Source organism: Geotrypetes seraphini, chromosome 9 (genome assembly GCF_902459505.1).
Source record: "Geotrypetes seraphini chromosome 9, aGeoSer1.1, whole genome shotgun sequence".
In the NCBI taxonomy this organism is placed as follows: domain Eukaryota; kingdom Metazoa; phylum Chordata; class Amphibia; order Gymnophiona; family Dermophiidae; genus Geotrypetes; species Geotrypetes seraphini.
This window is the reverse complement of record NC_047092.1, coordinates 34,377,185-34,402,311: the sequence shown is the minus strand read 5'-3', so window position 1 is coordinate 34,402,311 and position 25,127 is coordinate 34,377,185. Positions and strand designations below refer to the sequence as shown.

Below are 25,127 nucleotides of genomic sequence, written 5' to 3'. Positions count from 1 at the left end.
ATGCCAACAGAACAATGGGGCACCTTAGAGGGAACTGCTATGAACTTCACATAAAAGGTGCCAGATGTATATCTCACCATAACTCCCTTATACTGTATAGTGAGCCCTCCAAAACTCTCCCAAAACCTACTACACCCATCTGTCTAGTGCCCCAATAGCCCTTATGGCTGGAGATAGCACTATATGGCAGCTCAGCATGGTTTTGGTGGGCTCATAGTTTCCACCATATTGGAGTAGTTAGAGTGGAATATGGGCCTGGCTCTGCTACTTAAGAAACCTGTGTGGAGTTCTACTTGACTTCCCCATACCAGATGCCTCTATTCTAGATACAAGTATGTATTGTTTCATTCATATCTTTGTGAGGTGGGAGGGGGTCAATGACCACTGGGGGAGTGTGGGGGAGTCATTACTTTGGTCATCTGAACAGTTTGGGAATCTTTTGCCACTTAGATGATTCTAAAACAAGTCTAGTCCAAAATATATCTAAGTTCAATCCAGCTTTGATTATCGTCACAAAATGTCCATGTCTAGCCCACCCAGAGCCTGTCCAATGCACACCCATAACATGTCTCTTAACACATCCCCTTGACTTCTGGACATAGAGTGGCCAAAATGTCTCAATAGACATCCAAGAAACCAGTTTCAAAAATCAGCACTTGGACTTTCTGGAGATTAGGACGTCCAAGTGCTGTCTTGGGTGTTTTTTTAATGTCTTTACATTTTTATTATGTCCCTTATAGTCTTTCTTAGCCAAAAATGTCTAAGATGCATCTTCTTCTGTCTGTATTTGGCTCTCTGACGATGGTGCAGGAATAGTGGCAGCATTTTTAAAGACTTCTTCCAGTGTCAAATGTCTAACAAAGGTTTCTATTCAGTAGTCTCTCTTTGATCAAGTACACTGCCATAATCTCATGCTCACTGATAAATGCACCTTGTTCCATGTTAACAATTAACTGGTCACACATTTTCACCATATCATCTATAGGGATTTTTTATCTGGTCTTGACAAGGTCTTCATCATTATAACATAACATAAATTTTTATTTATATACTGCAAAAGCCTTTCGGTTCTATGCAGTTTACAAAAGAGATGGGTTGACCATTGTCAATGAACTACAATAGATAGAATATTGGCATCACTACTATCCTCAAGCTTTTCTTTATTTCACACCATTTCAGCAACCTCAACATCACTGAAGGAATGCACAACAGGTACATCTTTGTCAATATTCAGCACTTCATTAATATCAGCTGCCTCTAACTTATTTATATTTTAGATGATAGACTTCTGACATAAGCAGTGAGATTTGATATCATCACAGTTTCAACACTGACTTGGAAACCTTCAAAATCTTCCTCTACAGGTTCATTTTTATTGAACATTGTTGATGGTCCAAATTATGCCAAGCATTTTTTAATACTGATCTAGTTCCAAGCGTTGTCAAGTGCATAAATGGCATCCTTAAGACTGAATTCCTTGATGAAAGTCTTGACTTTTTAATGCCCTTTTTAATTGCATCAAGCATGGTCTTCATGGAACGTAAAATTCCTTGGTCACAAGGATATAAGTAAGGATGTCACATTGGGTGGGCGGTAAATGGCAGAAACATTATTTTTCACAAGAAGTTTTTGAAGTGGATGTGCAGAGCAGTTGTCTAGAACAGTGGTTCCCAACCCTGTCCTGGAGGACCATCAGGCCAATCGGTTTTTCAGGATAGCCTTACTGAATATGCATGTAGCAGATTTGCATGCCTGTCACTTCAATTATATGCAAATCTCTCTCATGCATATTCATTAGGGCTATCCTGAAAACCCAATTGGCCTGGTGGTCCTCCAGGACAGGGTTGGGATCCACTGGTCTAGAACCAGTAAAACTTCACCTTTTTCTTACAGTTCAGCTTCTCTACAATGAGCTCTTGCTACTGGCACAAAGTGGTGATGGAACCAATCACTAAGGCCCTCTTTTATCAAACTGCGATAGCAGTTTTTAGCTCAGGGAGTAGCGCCAAATGACCCTTGCTGCTCCTGACGTTCATAGAGTTCCTATGAGCATCAGGAGCAGCACGGGCAATTCAGCGCAGCTCCCTGCTCTAAAAACTGCTATCGCAGTTTGATAAAGGGGGTATAAATGTTTCTCTGGTTACCCATGCTTTTCTGTTAGCATAATAGTCCATAGGTAGATGACATACACCCTTGAAACATTGAGAATGTTGTCTTTTTCCAATCACTGCCAACTTTAATGTTCCCTCTCTTTTGTGTCCTTAAGAACAGATGGTGCTCATTCATCAGTTGTTGTCAGTGTTTTTCTAAAAACATAGCGCCAGTAGAGAGCTCTTTCATTAGCACTGTAAATTCGTTCAGGGCCAAGGGCCAAAGTTTCCATCCGATATCCTCTTAGCAAATTCATCAATGTAACTTTCAGTTGACTCATAATCAGCAGAAGTTTTTTCACCATAGTTTTTGAGATATTTAACACCATGGCGCTTCTTAAATTTCTGCAGCCAACCTTTTCAATATTCACACTCATTGTCAATGTTCAGTTCTTGGTGGTATTTTTTTTTAACTTGCTTTATTACCATCAAAGCAGTCAACGGCATGCGTTCATGCCTTCTTTGCCAAACTCAATTAGCACATGATCTATATCTTCATTCTTTTGCCCTATACAATGTTTTCCTGGTTTTCATTCATTTCTGGTCATCACTCTCACTATAAAACTTCAACGACTTATTTTTCTGGTTTTTTTAAGTCATATATAGTTGTTGTTACCGCATCATATTCTTCAGTCAGCTGTTGTACAAAGACACATTCAAGTTTCTTCAATACCTCAACTGTCTGTGCTATTGACAGAGATAAGCGCTTCCTTTTCTGCTTCTCACTGCCACTCTAAGTGGAATCTGCCATTTCCCATTTTCCAGCCCTCTGACCTGAACTGCACAGAGATTAGAAAAACACATGCACCTGCGTTGGTTTCAGCGTGTGTCACGTCAGGTAAATCAACTACTTCTAGTTCACATCAAATTTCATTTTTCAGAACTTTTCCATTTATGTTATTTCAGATAAAGGATATTATACCTGTACTACCTACTATGCTGCATGCTTTAAAACTAAGTACAATTTAAATATATTCTAGAAAGATATATTTTAGAAAAGATTTCTGAATTTTGCAAAAGATAGGGGCCGATTTTCAGGTACTTGTGACCTGGATTGATCACTGTTATAAACAGATTATACGGACTATTGATCTGACATGGTACGACTATTCTTATTTTCTTATGGTAGCTGGTTAGCAGATGCTACTAACCTGGTAAGGGGAGACATTATGAATGTGGGCTACTGTTGAGCTATTTTACCCCAGGGTCTCATTTTATGCAATGAGATTCTATGCTAAAATTACCTGTCTTGTAGTAAAACAGCCCAACTTAACATAAGAACATACAAATTGCCATATTGGGATATACTGAAGCCCAGTATCCTGTTTCCAACAGTGGCCAAGTCCCAAGTCCCTAGCTAGATCCCAAGTAATAAAACAGATTTTTATGCTGCTTATCCTAGGAATAAGAAGTGGATTTCCCCAAGCCATCTCAATAATGGCCTATGGACTTCTCTTTTAGAAAATTATCCAAAACCTTTTTTAAACCCCGCTAAGTTGATTTCACCATATTCTCCAGCAATGAATTCCAGAGTTTAATTACGCATTGTGTGAAGAAATATTTTCTCCCGTTTGTGTTAAATCTACCATTTAGTAGCTTCATTGCTTGTCCCCTTGTCCTAGTATTTTTAGAAAAAGTGAACAAGCGATTCACATCTATTCTTTCCACTCCACTCAGTATTTTATAGACCTCTTATCATATCACCCCGAACCATCTCTTCTCCAAGCTGGAGCCCTAGCCGCTTTAGCCTTTCCTCATAGAGAAGTCATCCGATTCCCTTTATCATTTTCATTGCCCTTCTCTGTACCTTTTCTAATTCCACTATATCTTTTTTGAGGTACAAAAACCAAAATTGCACACAGTATTTGGGGTGCGGACATGCCAGAGTGATACAAGGGCATTATAACATTTTCATCTTTGTTTTCCATTCCTTTCTTGATAATTCCTAACATTCTAGTTGCTTACTTAGCCACCGCCGCACATTGAGCTGAGGGTTTTAACGTATCCTGAACAATGACACCTAGATCCTTTTCCCAGGCAGTGACTCCTAACATAGAACCCAGCATCAAATAGCTTTAAAATTTTTGATCATTCCTGATTGCTCTGCTAACATTCTTTCATATCGGTAATATAAACAGAGCATTTCCCACCAAAAAGTAAAATTTAGATGATCCCAGTTTTTCCAATTTCTAGTAATTAATTGTATGGCCACACCTGTCATAATAATAATAAGTCTATCTTTATTGCTATCAATTGGACTTTTAGGTATCAATGATGTCCCAAATATAATCACCCCATAGGACAACAGAATAGAGACTCCAGAGACACAATTTATTTTGCCCCAGCAGCAATATTCAGACAACTAACCAGATAAAATGTATCCAGTAGTCTGATAATGCCACAGTTGTATACTGAAATCGGATATTCAATGTAAATATCCAGGGTAATTTTAACAGTGATAGTCAGTGTTTTATTGGGCTCATGGTTTATTTTTTTCTGGAATACGATGTATAGTGATACCTTGGAATCCAAACATAATCCGTTCCAGAACTCAGTTCGAGTTCCAAAGCATTCAAGTTCCAAGACAATATTTCACATTGAAAATAATAGAAACTGGATTAATCCATTCCTGGATCCCACAAATTCAAATTTTAAAAGGCAACACACTGGATTTTAAGGTAAAATATTAAGCAGATTCTGGGGCACAAACACACACAGACAATGTGCAGGGCATTCAGATTCCAAAGCAGAGTTTGGATTCTGAGACAAAATTTACTACAAAAAAAGTTCAGATTCCAAAACGTTCACGTTCTGGGGCGTTCGGATTCCAAGGTACTGTATATGAATTAGGAATGCACAACACTTTTGGTTTGTTTTGGGACATTTTGGCCCAGATTCTATAAATGGCACTACTGGCAGTGGCCACCTTAAAAATGACCGATTTCATATCAATCACGCAATGATGTTGTTTATAAAATTGGTACCAGGGTTTTCGAAGTCTATATTTCCAGCATCTACCTTTCATATGAATCACATCTAAAGAGGCACTTTATGATGCATAACGCCATTTCCAGCATTAGCCACACTTATAGTCGCCTACAGTTTGAATAGGTTTGTGCAACTCACAAATGGAAGATTAGATTAGATTATAGTAGTGTTAGGCTTCATAAAGCACCTCTGTAGGCAGGATGCAGGCACTGTTTTTTAGACAACAGTAAGTGCCTAGAATTTTTTTAAAACTGCTTTTAAATGGTGTTTTATACTTAACTTAAGCATCGGTAGGGCGCCTACTAGTGCTTAAGTTAAATTGCCATTAATAGAATATGGGCTTTTGATTTTTTTTCCCCCCAATTTTATTTATTTTAAAAATTTCTAGTCCACCTATCAGTTTATTTCTCAAATTCATGCTAATAAAAATGTTTGAACTTGTCTAGAATGTTTTAATGTGAGGAAATCAATTGTATATGCATTAATTCATAGGTTAATGTGCCATAAATTGATTTTACATGGACCAAAATATTTAAGGTCCTGTAAAGAACCAAATGGTTGTTAATGAATTCACATTCTTATTACAAATATTTATGGTATCAGTGCTGTGCACAGTTTTGTCAATTCATGCCTTTTTCCTCCTATTTTTGGTTTGTGATTATGTACATGATTTTTGCATTCTTTAGACTGTGGTTTATTCCAGAAGTTTGGGTGATTTAAGAGTTTTTGCTTTTATTTTCTTAAAGAAGTCTTTTGTTATTCTCCCTAAATTTTATGCATTTTATTTTAGGTTCAACCCACAACTTTGCCCAAATGTGATACCTATTTTCGCCAGCAGGGGATCAATTTCCAATATGAAAATGGAAAAATAATCTTAAATAAGATGACCTCAGGCAACATTGAAGGAAGGACACAGAAACAGGAAAGGGATTATGTTCTGTGCATTAATGTTTTTTTTTTGTTGTTGTTGTTGCTTTTTTAATTAAGCTTTTGAAAATTACGTTACAAAACATAGAGGTGAAGTCTGGGCAGCATTAGTATTTATCCACCAATATACCCCTCAACAATTACATTATTGAATAATGTCTTTATCCTTACAGTAGTCCGTGCTTCAGACTGGTCATTTCCAGCATGCCACTTTATCTGGAGAAAAACGCCTCCATGCCAACCAGAGCTTATCTTGCAGGCTGTGCTAGAAAGGGAAACCACTTCACAGTTCACAGGCTCAAAAAAAAACAAAAAACCAGTCATTAATATCTTTCCCTAGCACAGCCTGCAAGATAAGTTCTGGCGGCATGCGGGGATCTGAGGCTTTTTTCCCCAGATAAAGTGGCATGCTGGAAATGTCCAGTCTGAAGCGCGGACTACAGTAAATAAGCACATAAGCACATAAGCAATGCCTCTGCCGGGTCAGACCTGAGGTCCATCGTGCCCAGCAGTCCGCTCACGCGGCGGCCCAACAGGTCCAGAACCTGCTTAATAATCCTCTATCTATACCCCTCTATCCCCTTTTCCAACAGGAAATTGTCCAATCCTTTCTTAAACCCCAGTACCGTACTCTGCCCTATTACATCCTCTGGAAGCGCATTCCAGGTGTCCACCACCCGCTGAGTAAAGAAAAACTTCCTAGCATTTGTTTTGAATCTATCCCCTTCCAGTTTTTCCAAATGCCCTCTTGTTCTTCTATGTTTTGAAAGTTTGAAGAATCTGTCTCTCTCCACTTTCTCTATGCCCTTCATGATCTTGTAGGTCTCTATCATGTCCCCTCTGAGTCTCCGCTTCTCCAGGGAGAAGAGCTCCAGCTTCTCCAATCTTTCAGTGTATGAAAGGTTTTCCATGCCCTTAATCATTCGTGTCGCTCTCCTCTGGACCCTCTCAAGTATTGCCATATCCTTCTTAAGATGCGGCGACCAATACTGAACACAATACTCCAGGTGCGGGCGCACCATTGCCCGATACAACGGCAGGATGACTTCTTTCGTTCTGGTCGTAATACCATTTTTAATAATACCCAACATTCTGTTCGCCTTCTTCGCGGCTGCTGCGCATTGCGCCGTTGACTTCATTGTTGTATCCACCAGTACACCCAAATCTCTTTCAAGGTTACTTCCCTCTAATACTAATCCCCCCATTAGATAAAGACATTGTTCAATAATGTAATTGTTGAGGAGTATATTGGTGGATGAATGAGGATCACTCCTCTCAAACCTGTATAGTCTGTTGTCGAAAGTCAGCATTAGTATTTACCCAGTTAGCAGATACAGTTAGAAAAGTAAAAATGCTGTGCTAATAGTAAACCAGAGACATACCCTGGTACCCATCTGGATATAATCAGTAATCAGATAAGTTCTGGAAACCACCTATGGTCTGGATATTAAATGCTAGTGTATAGATCAGGCCCAAGATCGGATAAATTCAGCTAGAAATCTGTGCCTTTGAAAATGCTGACCATCACCAGCTGATAGTTTATTTTTTTGTTTTAAAAAGTTTGTGCCTAGTCTACGATGTTTATTATTTAATGATGCACTATAAATATTTGTGTGTAGGATTCCATTCCATATGTGAAGATGGTCTTTCGAGAGCCATATCCTAATAAGCCCATTACATGGACAGGACCTGGATTTGCACGTATTCTCAATGGAGCTGGCCTAAGATTCACGATCAATAACATTCCATATCCAATGGACTTTCTTATTACTGTCCGTTATGAGCCTCAGGTATGTTACTGCACATCTGAGTTACTATTTTCTATATGAATAATGCAATGATATTGAAGAACAGCATGGGAAGTGATTTTCAAATGTAGATATTCAGTAACTCCCAATCTATCAGGTTTTTAGGATATCCACAATGAATATGCCCAACAATTAAATTACCGTATTTTCGCGAATATAACGCGCGCGTTATACGCGTTTTTACGTACCGCGCATACCCTTCGCGCGTTATATGCCTGAGCGCGGTATACAAAATTTTTTTTACATATTTCACACCCCGCCCGACGCCCGATTCATCATCCGGAAGGACGCTCGCACCCCCACCGCTCACACCCCCACCCCGAAGGACCGCCAACTCCCCGACAATATCGGGCCAGGAGGGAGCCCAAACCCTCCTGGCCACGGCGACCCCCTACCCCCACCTCGCACTACATTACGGGCAGGAGGGATCCTAGGCCCTCCTGCCCTCGACGCAAACCCCCCTCCCCCCAACGACCGCCCCCCCAAGAACCTCCGACCGCCCCCCCAGCCGACCCGCGATCCCCCTAGCGACCCCCACGACCCCCCCACCCCCCTTCCCCGTACCTTTGGTAGTTGGCCAGACAGACGGGAGCCAAACCCGCCTGTCCGGCAGGCAGCCAACAAAGGAATGAGGCCGGATTGGCCCATCCATCCTAAAGCTCCGCCTACTGGTGGGGCCTAAGGCGCGTGGGCCAATCAGAATAGGCCCTGGAGCCTTAGGTCCCACCTGGGGGCGCGGCCTGAGGCACATGGGCCCAACCCGACCATGTGCCTCAGGCCACGCCCCCAGTGCACGGAAAGTCAGGGCAGGTGAACGGAGAGTCGGGACAGCGCACGGAGAGGCGGGGCAGTGCACGGAAAGTCAGGGCAGGTGAACGGAGAGTCGGGACAGCGCACGGAGAGGCGGGGCAGTGCACCGAAAGTCAGGGCGGGTGAACGGTGAGTCGGGGCAACCAGAGGAGAGTCGGGGAGGGCGAAAGGAGAGTCGGGGTGGCCAGAGGAGAGTCGGGCAGCATGCGCGGTATACCCATGAGCGCTGTATACAAAAGTTTCCGTACATACAAGTGTGGTTTCTGCGCGCTATACCCGTGTGCGCGTTTTACACGGGTGCGCGTTATATCCGCGAAAATACGGTATAGACCAAAAGGAAGTAGAACCATGGGACTGGGAGATGGAGTGGGTAGGAAAACAGGCGAAGAGAGTCTGGATCAAGGAGTAGAGTGGCTGTTCTCTACTCTGCTCCAGACTCATCCCCTTCCTTCCCCTGCTTTGGCAGGGCAGCAATATTTAAAGGAGGGGCAGGAAGGTGAGTAGCATCTCCTCTCCCCTTCCCCACCGCTCAGTCCCTTGTCTAGCATTTCCCCCCTCTGCCTTGCTGCCACTGCCTTACCTGTTCCCCAGCCTAAATAGCAAGCAGACACAGCATGGGGCCTTTAAAGACAGGTCTGCACTCATGCGCTGCTATATCCTGCTATCTCATTTCAACAAGCATTTAGTTGGGAGACTTTTGTATATTTTGGTTTAGAATTATTCCAATATTTGAGGTTTTAGAACATAAGAATAGCCTTACTGGGTCAGACCAATGGTCCATTAAGCCTAGTAGCCCATTCTCACGGTGGCCAATCCTGGCCAAAATCAAGGAGTAGCAACATTCCATGCTACCGATCCAGGGCAAGCAGTGGCTTCTCCCATATCTTTCTCAATAACAGACTATGGACTTTTCCTCCCGGAAATTGTCCAAACCTTTCTTAAAACCAGCTACACTATTCGCGCTTACCACAACCTCTGGCAATGTGTTCCAGAGCTTAACTATTCTCTGAGTAAAAAAATAATAATTTCTTCCTATTGGTTTTAAAAGCATTTCCTTTCCTTTTCAAATTTGTTTATTGATTTTATGAACAAATTACAAGTGTCACAGGAACTTAATACAGCAACATTCTTGAAAAGCACTTAAGTACTATTAAACATATATCCATAACCTATACCTGTCCCCCACTACCTAATACATTTTTATATCATAAATATAAAATGAAATCCCCTCACCCAAACATATAAATTCCATTGACCTTACTTTTCACTACCCTCCACCCCTCCAACCCAACTCCAGATGTGCATAAAATAAAGAAATTATCTAGGAATTGAAATTTCTATAATTCAATGACTAATTGAGACTTAAATATTTTTAATGAATGACTCCATTGGACTCCAAATTTGTTTAAATTTCTGGGAATAAAGGCAAAGAGTTTCCCACCAAAAAGGGAAATTCAAACAGTCACAATTCTTCCAATTCCTCATAAGTTGCAATCCTACCGCTGACATGATAAGGAAAAGCCTCTCTTTATATTCATCAAGCAGACTTCTAGGCAAAAATGAAGTGCCAAATAAAACCGTCCCATATGATAAAGGCACATTGACACCAAGAATTAACCTATTCCAGAGCTTAACGATTCTCTTTGAGTGAAAAAAAAATTTCCTCTAATTGGTTTTAAAAGTATTTCCATTAAACTTCATTGAGTGTCCCCTAGTCTTTGTAATTTTTGATGGAGTGAAAAATCGATCCACATGTACCCGTTCTACTCCACTCAGGATTTTGTAGACTTCAATCATATCTCTCCTCAGCTGTCTCTTTTCCATGCTGAAGAGCCCTAACCTTTTTAGTCTTTTTTCCTACGAGAGGCGTTGCATTCCCTTTATCATCTTGGTCACTCTTCTTTGAACCTTTTCTACCACCGCTATATCTTTCTTGAGATAAAGAAACCAGAATTTAATGCAATACACCATGGAGCGATACAGAGGCATTATAACATTCTTAGTCTTGTTAACCATCCCTTATTTAATAATTTGTAGCATTCTGTTTGCTTTTTTTGGCTGCCACCGCACATTGGGCAGAAGGTTTCATTGTATTGTCTATGACGACACTCAAACCTTTTCTTGGGCACTAACCCCCATGGTGGACACTAGCATCCGGTAACCGTGATTTGGGTTATTCTTTCCAATGTGCATCACTTTGCATTTGTCCACATTAAATCTCATCTGCCACTTTAAATCTCATCTGCCCAGTCTTCCAATTTCCTAATGTAGGTCTACAATTTTTCACAATCCGCATGTGTTTTAACCTCTTTAAACAGTTTGGTGTCATCTGCAAATTTAATCACCTCACTCGTCGTTCCAATATCCAAATCATTTATAAATAAGTTAAATAATAGATGTCTAGTAATGAATAATTTTGTATCTTTTGGTTTTATAAATGCAAGCGTGTAACTTTTGTGCGTAATTGCCAACTGCCAATATTTTCCCAAAATATATAGTCTTCAGAGGACTGGAATGCAACAGTAGAGATCAAGCTATCAGATCCCTCAAAAAGCGAGCACTGTAGAAATAAGATTCCAAAGACGGAAGCTCAATCACTTATTCTACCAGCTGCAACCAGGTATGAAATTTAACTCCCTGAAATATTTACATGTTATATGAATATCTTTTGAGGTAGTCTTTTTGAACTAGTAAGTTGGGGGATAACTTGGATAAGCAGCATAGAATCTGTTTTTCTCCTTGGGATCTTGCCAGGTACTTGTGACCTGGGTTGGCCACTTTTGGAAAGAGAATTCTGGGATTGATAGACCTTCTGTCTGTCCTAGTGCCGCAGTTCGGAGGGGAGTGGGCGATCACCATCGTGGCAGGAGAGATGAGCCATCTCTCCTGCAGCAATCAGCCCCCCCCACCCCGCCGATAACGATTGGGCAAGAGGGAGCCCAAGCCCTCTTGCCCGGCGGCACCCCCCTGCCGATAACGATTGGGCAAGAGGGAGCCCAAGCCCTCTTGCCCGGCGGCACCCCCCTGCCGATAACGATTGGGCAAGAGGGAACCCAAGCCCTCTTGCCTAGCGGCACCCCTCCCTGCCGATAACCAACCGGCTCATGTGCCTAAGGCCCCGCCCATAAGAGGGGCCTAATGCTACTGGGCCTATTCCGGTTGGCCCAGGCACCTCAAGCCCCACCTGTGGGCGGGGTTTGAGACACCTGGGCCAATCAGGCCCTATGGCCAGCCATTCAACGGATGGCTGGCCTGCTGGACGGACAGGCTTGGCATCTGTCCGTCCGGCCAACTAATTTAAGGTACTGGGAGGGGGATTGGGGTGGGGGGGGTCGAGGGGTCGGTGGGGTCTCACGGGTCGGCGGAGGGGACCGATCGGGGAATCGGGGGGAGCATTCGTGAGAGGGGGGTGCGTCGATGGTAGTAGGGCCTGGGATCCCTCCTGCCCGTATCTTAGTGGGGGTGGGGGGTAGGTGGTTCACCTGGGTAGAAGGGCTTGGGTTCCCTCCTGCCCAATCGTTATTGGCAGGGGGGGATGCCGCCGGGCAAGAGGGCTTGGGCTCCCTCTTGCCCAATCATTATCAGCAGGGGGGGTGCCGCCGGGCAAGAGGGCTAGGGCTCCCTCTTGCCCAATCGTTATCGGCAGGGTGGTTGCCACCGGATAAGAGGTCTTGGGCTCCCTCTTGCCCAAATCATAGTCGGCGGGACCAGGAGGGCTTAGGCTCTCTCCTGGCCCGATCGTTGGGGGGGGGGGTTGATTCTGTAACTAGTGTTGTTTTTGACAGACACCAGTTACAGAATCCGCTTTTAGGTGAAGGACTGGCTCCTTCTTCGCCTAAAAGCTCTTGTTTTGGACGTTTGGGAGTTAGGCTTTTTTTTAGGTTGATTACATGTTGTTAGTGTAGACGTAGTGGTGGTCTGGGCGTTTAAACAGCTGAACATAAAGGCAGGCGATTATCAAAAAAAAACTCCTTTTGGAAGTTTTTTTTGATAATGGACATTTTTCCTGCTTCCACTTTCAACGTTTAGGGCCTTAGGCCAAAAGAGGACTTAGATGTTTTGTTTTGTTTTATTATGCCCCTCCACGGCTTCAGTGAATACCATGTTATTTATCATGCATGGTGAACTGGTTTAGCATATATGCTAACATGAGAGGAGAGGATGGTTGATGGCATGATTGGGCAGACTAGATAGGCCATATGTCTTTATCTGCCTAGATATTTCTATGTTGCTATGTGATCTTTAGTGAACTGGTACCAGAGTCTTTGATTGAAAGATCAACTGTATGACAAATTAGCACAGATTTAATTTAAATTATAATTTCTGGTTTTTTAACAGAACTGCAAAGCTCCAAATTCCTGTCTGCTTGGAACCAGAAATACAATACATAGTAGATATCTACTTGTCTCCTTTTTCAACTCCTGGCCCAGTATCAAAATCTCACATCTTGATTGATTCCGTAAGAGAACAGCCTCCTTTTCTCATATAAGAGTAACTCTATACCAGGGGTGTCCAACCTTTTGGCTTCCCTGGGCCGCATTGGCCAAAAAAAAAATGTTTATGGAGCCGCACAAACGCTACAGCAAGCCAGAGGAGGGAGCCGGGAAGACGGTAAACACCCGGGGGCAGCAGAGGAAAACATTGCATCGCCCTCAACTGGGGCCGCACAAAATACTTCACGGGGCCGTAGGTTGGACACCCCTGCTCTATACAGTAGGTGCTAACACTTATGCACCAATTATGTGTGTTAATGTCTAGAATAATGGAACATAAGAGCACAGATTTCAAAATTCCATCTAAGCATTATTCTGTAAATATATGTGTAAGTTATAATAGTGCATATTTGACAGGTGGGCGTACACATGGGCGACACTCACTAATACATATCATTTTCAGAATGCCATAAGTTATAGGCGTACTTTTAGCTTTTAAGAATGAGCTCTGTGGTTGGTATATGTGCTCGCTCCTAAATTCTGTGCACATATCTGTCCTGTTATGTTAATATTCTATAAATAGGTGCCACTGGGTACCCTCCGTGTGCCTAAATATGAGCACCCTGTTATAGAATTGCCCTCAGAGAAGATCATTTTATATAATATCATTTTTGCACCTATGTGGCAATATACACATGTAAAATGGCTCTTATAAAGTAGTGCATGCAACCGTATTTGAACAAACTGATAGCAGCTGATTTTTGTACCAAGACCTCAAACAGCCGAGACACTATTAAAAGTGGTCACAGGGATGAAGCAGGAAACTACAGGCCGGTGAGCCTCACTTCGGTTGTTGGAAAAATAATGGAAATGTTGCTGAATGAAAGGATAGTGTACTTCCTTGAATCTAATGGGTTACAGGATCCGAGGCAACATGGCTTTACAAAAGGTAAATCGTGCCAAACAAACCTGATTGAATTTTTTGATTGGGTGACCAGAGAGCTGGATCGAGGACATATGCTAGATGTAATTTACTTAGATTTCAGCAAAGCCTTTGATACGGTTCCTCATGGAAGGCTGTTGAACAAACTTGAAGGGCTGAAGTTAGGACCCAAAGTGGTGAACTTGGTTAGAAACTGGCTGTCGGACAGACGCCAGAGGGTGGTGGTTAATGGAAGTCACTCGGAGGAAGGAAAGGTGAGTAGTGGAGTCCCACAGGGTTCAGTGCTGGTGCCGATCCTGTTCAATATGTTTGTGAGTGACATTGCTGAAGGGTTAGAAGGAAAAGTGTGCCTTTTTGCAGATGATACCAAGATTTATAACAGGGTAGAAAACGAAGAGGGAGTGGAAAATATGAAAAAGGATCTGCAAAAGTTAGAGGAATCGTCTAATGCCTGGCAACTAAAATTCAATGCAAAGAAATGCAGAGTAATGCATTTGGGGATTAATAATTGGAAGGAACCATATATTCTGGGAGGTGAGAAGCTGATATGCACAGAAGGGGAGAGGGACCTTGGGGTGATAGTGTCCGAAGATCTAAAGGCAAAAAAAACAGTGTGATAAGGCAGTGGCTGCTGCCAGAAGGATGCTGAGCTGTATAAAGAGAGGTGTAGAAGGAAGAAGGTATTGATGCCCCTGTACAGGTCATTGGTGAGGCCCCACTTGGAGTATTGTGTTCAGCTTTGGAGACCGTATCTGGCGAAAGACGTAAGAAGACTTGAAGCGGTCCAGAGGAGGGCGACGAAAATGATAGGAGGCTTGCGCCAGAAGAAGTATGAGGAGAGACTGGAAGCCCTGAATATGTATACCCTAGAGGAAAGGAGGTACAGGAGAGATATGATTCAGACTTACAAATACTTGAAGGGTATTAACGTAGAACAAAATCTTTTCCAGAGAAAGGAAAATGGTAAAACCAGAGGACATGATTTGAGGCTGAGGGGTGGTAGATTCAAGAGCAATGTTAGGAAATTCTACTTTACGGAGAGTGTGATGGTGCCTGGAATGCGCTCCCAAGAGGGGTGGTGGAGAGGAAAATGGTGACTGAGTTCAAAGAAGCGTGGGATGAACACAGAGGATCTAGAAGCAGAAAATAATATTAAATATTGAACTAAGGCCAGTACTGGGCAGACTTGCAAGGTCTGTGTCTATATATGGCCGTTTGGGGAAGGATGAGCTGGAGAGGGCTTCAATGGCTGGGAGGGTTTAGATGGGATGGAGTAGGTTTTAACGGAGATTTCGGCAGTTGGAACCCAAGCACAGTACCGGGTAAAGCTTTGAATTCTTGAATAGAAATAGCTAAGAAGAAAAAATTTAAAAAATTTAAATTGAATCAGGTTGGGCAGACTGGATGGACCATTCGGGTCTTTATCTGCCGTCATCTACTATGTTACTGTGTAATTTCATGTCCTTACTGGGATGACATGTTCATCATCGGTCTCATTACATTTTGTAATGCAGGCTCTAACTTAAAGCATCTATGTGGTGCTTAACATAATTGAAAGAAGAGCACAAGTGGTGCGGGGAGAGCCCATTCAGTATTATCTATATAATAAAATGCTAAGTGCGCATGCGCACTCTTACCCCTTGCTTCCCTGATCCCTGATCTGTTGCGCTATTGCCGGTAGGAATGCGCATGTGCGCCAGACAAGCCTCCTTGCTCTCTACCTCACGCCGCTGCAGTAACGGTCCCACACTCACGACTTGGCTTCGTTCCGGAGCCGGCAATTAGGAATAGGAAGAGCTCTCCCCAATCGGGAAAGCTACAGCACAGATAGGGAGGGATGTAGCTCTCCCCAGGGAAACCTTCGACTAATTAAAGAGAAACCAGCAAACCTGCACAGGAACTTGCTCTCTCACACTTAACATATAGTTAGAGAGCTAGGGGGAAGGCGCGAGGCTGCGGCGGCCTTCCATCCCTGGCTCTCCCACGGTGCAGCTGAGCGCTGGTGGATGGCGATCCCTGTCTAATGCTCCCTCTCAGCCTTTCCCGCTGCCAAATAATGTGATGTTCATACATGGAGGCACGGAGTCATAAGCAAGCATGAGCATTGTTATCTGCCCGGCTTCAGCTAAATTCTCACTCCGATATTTTCAAAAATTTTCCCTGCACCTCTCATGGCTGTCAGCGAAGGGCAGATGCGAGAGGAGCTAAGGGGTACTGCTGGACAGGGGAAGAGGTTCTGACGACAAGGAAGGGATGCGTACTGCTGGACAGGGGGAGCAGGGATGGACAGGGGAAGAGGTGCTAATGGACGGGGGGGAAGAAAAAGGAAGGGAGGCCTACTGCTGGACAGGGGGAGCAGGAAAGAGGTGCTGCTGGACAGGGGAAGAGGTGCTGATGGACAGCGGGGGGGGGGTAAAAAAGGAAGGGAGGCCTACTTCTGGACAGGGGGAGCAGGAAAGAGGTGATGATGGACAGGGGGGAGGTAAAACAAAGGGAGAAGGGCTGCTGCTGGATAAGGGGAGCAGTGAAGGGGTGGTGCTGGACACAGGGGAGGTAAAAGGAAGGGGTGGTGGTGGACAGCCAAGGAAAATGAAAGACAAAGAAAGAAGAAAGGGGCTAAAGAGAGAGAGAGAGAGAGAAAGAAATAAAGACAGACACACACACATATATTCTAGCACCCATTAATGTAACAGGCTATAAGACAAGTCAATAAATAATACAAGAGTGAAGAGCAACATCCCTGAGGAAACATTCCAGTGAAATGGCTGAGTCGCCGTCAGGCTATAAGTTAAATGCTCTTCCCAAATCCGTGCCTCTCGTCGGTGTTTACCTCCTCTGGCCAGCTCTCTCCTCCCAGTCACACTTTGCATAGCTGTAGCTGCTGGTTCCTGCACACGGCTGACCCGGAAGCCTTCCCTCTGACGTGATGGAAGACTTCCGAGTCAGCTGCAAGCCACGTGCAAGAACCAGAAGCTGTGGCTTTGCAAAGTGCAACTGGGAGGAAAGAGTTGGGCCAGAGGCGGTAAACACCGGCGAGAGGCACGGATCTGGGATGCTAAATGGAGGGAAAGACAACGAGGGGCGTGTTGAAACACGGAAGGGAGGAGGGGGGTCGTATTTTTATGTAGCTATGAAAAGGAAGCTGAAGGATAAAACAAAGAAATCCGAACAATGGATAGAAAGTGAGAAGAGTAGATGATGAATAATTCAATCTTGGAATGTACCAATTAAGAAAGGGTTGGAAACTAACATGGACCGCAAGAAGAGAGATGGAAAATACTATAGACGCAAAAATGTTGGAGGAGGCTCTTATAGTTGAAATGCTCCAAAGGTGGAAAAAATATTTGGTGACAACCTGTATCAAAGTCTGGAAAATGTTTAGTATGGCAACAATCTTTTGGTGAGAACTTTGCAGTAGATCATATGGTGTTAGTATATAATGTAGAAGAGTTGATTCAGTGGAATGAGCGTGGTAAAAGGAAAAATAGAAAAGTTCAAAGAATGAGAGAGCAGAACCATGCTGCTGGTTGTCTGTCATCAAAACTAGGGCACAAATATATGAAACTTGAGATCCAAGAATATTCCAAGGTGTGGAAATCTACATTTATTTAATTAAAAATGTTTATACCACTCAATGACAGCATTCTAGGCAGTTCACAATTTTTAACATACAGTATAGATACTGATTGATTATAAGTGCTTGGTTGATTATCATTATTTGTATATAAATTGTATTGCACTTTTTGTTGGCATTAAAAACTAAATAAAGTTTTAAAAAAAAATATACAGTACATGGTAAGAAAAAAAAAATAGAAACAGAAATTTTAACAAAACCAAAGAAAATACAAAATAATAAAAACAAAAAGCTTAGACCTTCATTATTTCCTCCCAAAAAGTGTATCTTATTTTAATTTCAGGGCTCCTTTTATGAAGCCGTGTTAGCAGCTTCAGCACACGTGACTTTTAAACACGCGCTAACCCCCGCGCTAGCCAAAAAACTACCGCCTGCTCAAGAGGAGGTGGTAGTGGCTAGTGCGGACAGCAGTTTAGCACGCACTATTACATGCGTTAAACCGCTAATGCGCCTCCGTAAAAGGAGCCCTCAGTGTTTATCAAATTCTGTTGGAACAGTAATGTCTTGAGCTTCCTCTTGAATAGGCTCACATTCTGTATTTCTCTCAATCTTAGAGGCAAAGCTGTGAACCCAGAATATAAAAAAAATAAATTTTGATATTGCTATAGTTGCAACATTCTGTTACTTGACTTTAATGCACGAGAGGGTTAATAAATGTGCAATTTTGATGCAACAGTAGCTGAAACGTGCTGTGTCACAACTTTAAAAACCTGCATACAAGACTTATTCTAAAGTCAACAGATAACAAGTGCAGAAGTTTCAAGAAGGGAGTAATATGTTCAAAACCACTAAGACCTATCACACGCTAGCTAGAGAATTCTGAGCAACTTGCAAGACCTGTAACTGATGCTTAGAGATATCCATCAACAAGCTGTTGCAATAATCAAAACGTAGCAAAATAATTCTCTGCACTACCTTTATAAGCCATGGTACAGGTTTCTTTTTTTTTTTTTATAAATAATTTTATTAAAATACAATAGTGTAATACATTAGAATAATAGCATGAAATATGACAAAAATAAAAACACTATTACAAGCAGAAAGTATAGAACCATAACTGTAACCCCTCCCTTCCATCAATTATTAATATTAATGTAATGTAATGTAATGTAATTTATTTCTTATATACCGCTACATCCGTTAGGTTCTAAGCGGTTTGAAGAAAATATACATTAAGATTATAAATGAGAAGTAAGAAGGTACTTAAATTCCCTTAAATGTCTTAATATGAAGATTCAATATCTACGTTAATCAAAATCTATCCCTACCCAACCCTCCCTCCCATCCCATCCCAGATGTGCAATGAAAAAACTCAGAAGGCAATATGTTATTTTTACTTTAAATTTGCAAATAACGTCAATGGTACAGGTTTCTACTGTGGCCCGGAGTGCTAAATGCTCCAACGCTGCTCCAAAATTCAAGGAATTCCTATGAGCGTCGGAGCATTTAGGCTATGGTAGAAAAGTCTAGCACAGCTTAGAGAATCAGGGCCTTAGCGGGCTTTAATTTTTACGGTTAAAGTGTAGTCTTGTTAGAATGTTTATTTTCTTATTTTTCCTTTTTCTCTACTTTTCACTTCTTTATTACTCTCTAGGTACTTTAGTTAGATTGTGAGTCTTCGGGACAGTAAGGGAATTTCTAAGTACCTTTCTTACTTATAATTTTAATGTATATTTTCTGTAAACCGCTTAGAACCTAACGGATGTAGCGGCATATAAGAAATAAATTACATTACAAAAAATAAATTACATTACTTAGTAAAAGAGAGCCAAAATTCTTAGGACTCAACAGCCCTTTCAGTTTAGCTGTGTGATCTTGAAAGAAATCCCTTGACCTTATGTCCCCTTTCATTTTCTTTACTTTAGGACTTGGTTCAGACATTTGTGGCTGATACAAGGGAATTTGCACGGATTAAAAAAGTCATTCTTTTTTCCTCTCATGTAATGTATATGTAGGAGAGAACATGCCACTAACACTGCAAGTTCTTTTAGGAAAGAATCTGTCATGTGTCATTACGTCAGTGGTAAGATGCTATAGAAAGGTTTAAATTGTAAAATATGGACTACAGTTTGCGCTAATAATTTTGCCTTTTAAAGTACAGTAGTAAGAGATATGCATGATGTTTGCACTAATATTTCAATCTTTTTTCTTTTTTTTTCTTTTTTTTCCAAAGCTTGGACTTATTCCCAAGATTGATTCTATCTTAAATATGTGCAGTGAAGAGGAATTAGAAGAATTCCATAAGTATCAGTGCATTGAAGTTGCTTCTACAGTTGACCCACACATACATCCAGATGTATGTGAGAGGCTTATAGCAAGCATGTCAGCTCGTATGCATAATGGAGCTGTTCGTAAGTAACCCAAAACATACTCCATAAACACGTTTGGCCCCACTACATATACTGTTTATAGTATAAATTTTTATACAGTGATACCTTGGAATCCGAACTTAATCCGTTCCAGAACCCCGTTCGAGTTCCAAAACGTTCGAATTCCAAGACAATGTTTCCCACTGAAAATAATAGGAACGGGATTAATCTGTTCCTTGGTCCCACAAACTCAGATTTTCAAATACTGTAATTTTAACACTAAATGCACTGGAATGTTTTGTAATTCAGAACACTCTCAAATACAGTACAATAAAAGAAAGGTAAAGTGAACCTTGATAACGAATGAGTTCAAAGCTCCAGCCACCATCCAGCATCTTTCACTCATAAACTTGCCTCCTCCTACGTATTATCGCACCTGACACAACTTCTTCCCTTTCTAGTGGCCGCCCCCACAACTCGCCTCCTCCTGCATATGCACGCACTTGACACATTTCCTGTTTCCGGCAGGAGTGAACGCGGCTGAGAAAGAAGTCACGTCAGAGGGGGGCGGGGCGCCGGGGGGGGCTGACTTTAGACAAGAGCATGAAAGTAGGACAGAAGAAGGAGTTTGAGTGAATGGTACTGAAATGTGGGGAGATAACGCCGGGCTGGGGAGGGCGGAAGAGATGGCAGGGATCACAGGGGAGGGAACGGGACTGGTCCCTGAATGCATGTGAAGAGGGGTGCTTGGCACATTAAATTTGCCAGTCTTTTTTTCCTCATTGTCCGGGGCGTACGTTCGGATTCCAAAGCAGCGTTCGGATTCCAGGGCAAAATTTGCTCTAAAAATTAGTTTGGATTCCAAGTTCTGGGGCGTTCGGATTCCGAGGTACCACTGTACCTGTGACACAAATATCAGATGTTACAGTCTATATTCCATCAAATGCTGTTGATACTTGTTTAATAATCCGTCCCCTAAAGTATGCATGTGTGCCTGAGTTTTTTTGAGTTGCTAGTGTGCAAGCCTAGAATATTCTTCTTGTAGAGCTGCATCATATAACCAATATTCTGCAGTTCAGGAAAAGAATTTAAAACCCACTTATTTAGTTTGACTTTTCCAAATACCACTGGGATTTATTGCTGGTTTAGATGGCTAGAAGGTTGTAAAGAATTATTTCAAATATGTGTTGTGTGAGATGTTTCTGCTGATTGTTACCCACATAGGTCTATGGGGCACTCGGAGAAATTAAAAGGGGACAGGTTTAGAACAAACGCTAGGAAGTTCTTTTTTACCCAGAGGGTGGTGGACACATGGAACGCGCTTCCGGAGGCCGTGATAGGACAGAGCACGTTACAGGGCTTCAAAGAAGGTTTAGATAGGTTCCTAGAGGATAAAGGGATTGAGGGGTACAAATAGGAGTTAAGCTAAGTTATAGGAATAGTCGGGGACCACTGCATAGGTAATAGGCCTGAGGGGCTGCCGCGGGAGCGGACCGCTGGGTGGGATGGACCTCTAGTCTGACCCAGCGGAGGCAAATTCTTATGGTCTTAAAATAGGAGGGATATAAATGAAATTAAGGAAATTAAGGGCCCCTTTTATCAAACTGCAGTCGAGCTTTTTACCACAGGCTGGCGAAGTAAATGCTCCAACACGCATTAAATTCTTATGAGTGTCGGAGCATTTACCTCACTGGCCCATGGTAAAAAGCTCTACTATGGTTTGATAAAAGGGGGCCTAAATTGGCTAAAATAATATAAAATTTTAGGCCCTCTTTTACTAAGCCGAGGTAGAGGTTTCTACCATGGCCTAGGGCACTAAATGCTCCGACGATGCTCCAATGCTCATAGGACTTCTTAGTAAAAGGCAATCCTCAAAATCTTCCCATGACTAAAACAGTATTTTACCTGCAAAAATTGACTTTTTGAAATAGTCCATCATGTACATGGGTATTTCTCAGGGCAGGAACTGCAAAAATGCACACGCTTTTGTAATTTCAATAGTATGCATAGGAAAGAAATTTTCAAAGCAAAAATAAATTAATACTTTCATTGTTCAAACTGGTGCAAAGTTTATTTGCAAAAAGCAGCTAAGCGAACGGCGCACAATGCAGGAGCGTGACCTTTGTTCTTCCTGCCTGATCCCGCAACGCTCCGTGATTGGCTGAGGTCAGTTCTCACGAATTGAGAACTGACCTCGGCCAATCACGGAGTGGCGCAGGACCAGGCATGCAGCACAAAGGTCGTGCTCCTGCGTTGTGCGCCGCTTTGCAACGAGAAAGGCAGCCATTCAGCAGGAGACTGCGCTGGACCACTGCCAGTTAAAAAAAGGTACCGGGGGGGTGGGGGGAGGTGTATTTGCTCCATAAGACGCACCCAGTTTTCCACCCCCTTTTGGGGGGTGGAAAAAGTGTGTCTTATGGAGCGAAAAATATGGTAATCAGGCATTGTTACAAAACCGTCATACATTACAAAATTGTGTTTTTCGTTTACTCTGTTGTGTCCCTCTTTAGTCACATGTCAAGCCATTGGTTAAGGAGAAACATTAGTTGCCCATCAAATGACGTATCAAGTTTAAGATTCTTTGGCTGACGTTCAAGGCATTTTGTTATAGACTTCCAGATTACTTACACTGTTTAACTATTCCAAATACCCCGCTTCGTATGCTCAGGTCCTTAGATGACCACAAGTTGGTCTTACCCTCCCCTAGATATGTCCATTTGGAATCTACCCAACACTGCGCTTTCTTTTTCACATCCCCTTTTCTATGGAATTCTCTCCCTTTGAATATTCAGAAAGAATCTGCCTTAAAAAGTTCAAAGCAATAATTAAATCATGGTTATTTAATCAGCATTTGTAGATTAAGATCTTTGCCCTATGGGTGAGGCAGGCACACAATCCTGGAACTATCAACACTTACCCCCTCTTCTACGAAACCGCACTAGCGGTTTTTAGCACAGAGAGCCGTGCTGAATGGCCCGCGCTGCTCCCGACGCTCATTGAGCTCCTATGAGCGTCGGGAGCAGCGCTAGCCATTCAGCGCGGCTCCCCGCGCTAGAAACTGCTAGCACGGTTTTGTAGAAGAGGGGGTTAGACAACTATGCATGTATGTAACTCTGCTGAGAATGATTCTCTTCTATATACTGCTGTAGTTCATTTCTTGATTTTTGTAGATTGTATACCACCTTGATCTGCCAATGGCAGTTATAACACGGTTTAGCAAGTGTAAATTAAATTAAAATAAAATAAATTAAAACAAATTGAAGAAAATGGGGGGAAAAGACAAATTTTCTGAAAAGAAACTGAAATTTAAAAACCCTCTTGGTCAATTCCCAAACTCGCATTACTTTTAGCAGTAGTTAAGTAAGAACAGATCACATTAGATGACTCAACAGTATGATTTAAATCAAAGAGGTGTCTGTAGAATTTTTATTTTTTTCTTAAATTAGGGCCTGGTTTTTTCCATGAATCCAGAATGGAGAAAAAAAAAAATCCTAATAAACATATTTGCTGTCCAAATATAACATGCAGCGCTTGTAACTTTACAGAAAACATTCATGTGACTCCAGGCTGCTTTTGTTGTAATAAAGCTTTGATGATTACAAAGTCCCTTTCTACTATGGAAATCTGCCATGAAATTAAAGCAAACACTTGGGGAAAATGAATTCCTACTTTGTAGAGTTAGCGTCCTCTATAAAGTGCATCTTGCCAGACACGATACATACTAGAATTGCACAATTTTTAAAAGCTTGTGTACTTTAAAAAAAAATGCAGCTATGTTTATCCAATAATGTGAGCCAAGTGAATTGCTTTTGAGTTCATTTTAACCGGCAATGCAAGCAATTATTTTTTAATTCCATATCTTAACTAAAATGTATCTAGAATTAAGAAACAAACAAGCCCACATCAATACAGAAGAGGATAGAAAGAAAATTAAATAAAAATTAAATTATGCTCTTAGGATAACAATCCACAAAAGCATAGCAAAATGTTTTGGCCAATGTTAATTACATCAAATACACACGTAATTAAAGCTGACACATCACATGTAATTTATAGAATTTCCCCAATGCATTATTATAACAAATGGGATTGTCTCAATGAAAACTCTATACAGTGATCCCTCTGCTTTTAGTAGCCCCAGTGACTGTGCCAAAAACTCCATTATCAAGTAATTTTCATTCCTGTATCTACTTCTCTTTTAAATTTCTCTCTCAGTGTTAATGCTAGGCTGAATTCAGTTAAGTGATTTATTCCAGACTTCTGAGTTTTAAAGCTCTTCATTTTCTAGGAACAAATACCACGTTAGGATCTACCAGCTCAACTTATTTACACTCTGGCCTGGATGCACTAGTCAGTAATACTGACTGGATCGCTGTTGGCCGATTCTCTGGCTGATTCTAAACTAGCAATCAATGCACTACCAAGTTTGCATGCAAATCATTTCTACGGAGGTGCAAATCATTTGCATGCAAACTCGACAGATCAATCGCTCAGTGAGCGATTGACACATGCAGAACCCTAAGAGCAGTGACAGGGGAAGCAGCCTCCTGTCACTGCTGTTAGGGTACTGTGACACTCCCCCACGGCAGCGAAAATGGCAGAAGGGACGTCTACTCCCTTCTGCCAATGTGACTGTCTCCCCCCTCCCACGGCAGCGATGTGGCATGAGGGAAGTCCACTCACTCTGAAGGGAGGGGCCTTAGGCCTCTCCCCATGCATCACATGATGCACCAGAAAGGGAAAGCCCCTCCATTCAGAAGTGGCGAGCCTACAAGCAGGACGGACTGAGCTTCCATCCTGCTCCAATGTCTCTGAGAAGATATGGGGGGTTGGGGTGGACAAGGGAGTGGGCATCCCTCCTGCCTTTTTTTCAGAGGGGGAAAGGGGGAGGGTAGAGGATGTTTGGGGGCACCTGGAACGGGAGTGGGCCTTCAGTGGCAAGAAGGAATGGGCATCTCTCTCCTGCCATATCGCTGTCGGGGGGGGAGTCGCTTTGGCAGGAGGGAGTGGGCATCCCTCCTGCCAATTTTCATTCGTGGGTGGGGTTCAGATGGCAGAAGGAAGAGGGCATTCGTCCTGCTATTTTCATTGGCGTGGGGGGCTATTTCATGGTGCCGGTTCGTCA

The 25,127-nt window shown here is 42.3% G+C and overlaps 1 protein-coding gene across 2 annotated transcripts in view; it reads left to right on the top strand.

The window, feature by feature from the left end:
* LAMB4 (laminin subunit beta 4) overlaps window positions 1-25,127 on the top strand; it is a 188,627-nt gene that overhangs the window by 95,110 nt on the left and 68,390 nt on the right. For both annotated transcript variants that reach the window (XM_033959726.1, XM_033959725.1), the window contains 5 exons: window positions 5,929-6,060; window positions 7,685-7,855; window positions 11,182-11,303; window positions 13,022-13,142; window positions 19,867-20,044. In XM_033959726.1, the coding sequence (XP_033815617.1) occupies window positions 5,929-6,060; window positions 7,685-7,855; window positions 11,182-11,303; window positions 13,022-13,142; window positions 19,867-20,044 (724 nt within the window). The remainder of the gene's footprint in view (window positions 1-5,928; window positions 6,061-7,684; window positions 7,856-11,181; window positions 11,304-13,021; window positions 13,143-19,866; window positions 20,045-25,127) is intronic.